This window comes from Plectropomus leopardus, unplaced genomic scaffold (assembly GCF_008729295.1).
Source record: "Plectropomus leopardus isolate mb unplaced genomic scaffold, YSFRI_Pleo_2.0 unplaced_scaffold18654, whole genome shotgun sequence".
Taxonomy (NCBI): domain Eukaryota; kingdom Metazoa; phylum Chordata; class Actinopteri; order Perciformes; family Serranidae; genus Plectropomus; species Plectropomus leopardus.
Window position 1 is genome coordinate 1,838 of NW_024620113.1, and position 1,930 is coordinate 3,767.

The 1,930-nt window shown below is 43.9% G+C and overlaps 1 protein-coding gene across 1 annotated transcript; it reads right to left on the reverse strand.

Annotated features, from left to right (window-relative positions):
- Nucleotides 1-208: 208 nt before the first annotated feature.
- Nucleotides 209-1,459, reverse strand: LOC121965117 (indian hedgehog B protein-like; the record flags this gene model as incomplete). Its single annotated transcript, XM_042515280.1, has 1 exon — nucleotides 209-1,459. A coding segment is annotated over one exon (683 nt), but the record flags the coding sequence as incomplete, so codon positions are not given.
- Nucleotides 1,460-1,930: the final 471 nt, after the last annotated feature.

Below are 1,930 nucleotides of genomic sequence, written 5' to 3' on the forward strand. Positions count from 1 at the left end.
TAATATATTACATTCCATTAAAGTATGCGATTGATACCCAATATAACCTAAAAACGTCATAAGAATCCCTTAAGACCTCAGTAATTTGCACCTGAAATTGTTTGGGACCTTTACATTTGAATCTTAATAACCCCATACAATGACAGTTAGTATGCAAAGTAATGTGTTCTTAAGAGGATATTAAGGGTTAAATAAGGGGTAAATTTGACCAAAACATGAAAAAATCCCTGAATTTTCTTAGTGGGCTTAAAGGTACTTTTTTTTAAAACATCCCATAAGTTACAGTGTTCCTTAAAAGTGCCTCAATTATTTTATTTCAGTTGAACATGCAGGGAGGGCTTTCAAACAATTGAAATACCCGTAAATACTTAAATTCTTAATAAGAATCCCTTAAACATCACTATTTTGCAACTGAAAATTTTTCAGACCTCTGAAGCCGACCCCCTTACGATGATACTTAATGTGTAAAGTGAGGTGTTTTTAAAAGGAGATTGAGGGATTATTAAGGGATTATTGTTTCATAGTGTTTTAACAGACACAAGTGTCACTTAAAGTCTTTTTTTTAGCTCAGTCTTACTCTGAGTGCTCTTCTATTTGCTGTGTTTGTGGTTTTTGGGGAGTTCCAGTCCACAGCTTCCTGCCAAAAGAACTCCCATCATGCCTCAAGAGGAACCCAGACATATCCTGTCTCGTCCATCATGGTCCTGTATGTCCATGTTCACACGTCCCAGTGAAACAGCGAGGGTTGATTTAAATGTCCACCCATGTGTTTGTCTTCACCTGTCGTCCTGAGCCACGCCCAGCGGGTGAAGGCGTCCCGAGCCCAGCAGCATCGTCCCCAGCCAGTGTAAAAGCTGCGAGTACCAGTGGATGCCGTCACTGTGGCTCCCAGTGAACCCAGTCCAGCTGTGGAGGAGCCGTAGCGGCGAGAAGGCCCAGTGAGCCAGGGAGTGCTGGTCCACCACCGCGTAGCAAGACGCCACCACCCCGTCCACCACCACCGTCCCCTGCTGGGTCAGTGGCGCAAACGCCCCCCTGCTCTCCGTCATACTGACCCGGGTGATCCGGGTCAGACGTCCCGCTTTCCCCTCTGACACCAGCACACACTGTCCCGGCCGTGCCTCACTGGCGTACACAGTCCTGAGGGCGCCGCGGGACGGCAGCGCCCCCTCAGAGCAGTTCCCCTCGGATACAAATATCAGGTGGGCGGCAGTGAGCGAGAGGTGGGCCCCAGCCTCCGTGTGCAGGGTGTAGAAGAGTGTCCAGGTGGCGGGGGCGCGGTCCAGGAAAAGCAGGACTTCGCTGTAAACCAGCTCCCCGTTGCCACTGTCACTACCCGCCAACGCCAGGACTCGTTCACCTTGGCGAAGGTCACGCATGGACTTCTGACCGCCGCTCGCCAACGTCACCAAGGCCTCGCCGGGGAAACAACCTCCAGATTTAGCTGCCACAGAGTGATCTGAAAAACACACAGAGACGAGGAGGTTCAACAGGATGTCTACAATAATGATGTATGGAGGCTCAGTGCCACCGACAGAGAAAACAAATAAATAAATAATGAAAATAGAAAATACTAATTTAAAGTAAAATATGACTTTATAATTGAAAACTATGTTAGAATTATTTATTTTGAAATTTTTTTTTCTTACAATTGGAACATTGGAGGTCATTTAAAAAATATTTGGAATGATGAAGAAGAAAAATTTTGGCTTTTTTTTTCATTAAAAAGATCTGTGATATATTTTGATTATATTATTAATTTATAGGACCCACTGTCCAATAAATTTCAATGATATTTCATTTTTAACTTAAAAAAGTCAAATTTTTAACGGACTAAATGATAGGCTATTTAAAAGTTCTGAGAATGTACAACATGAATTTAAAATGGGCCACTCTCAATTTTAACTTTAACACGTCAGAAAGTTTAACC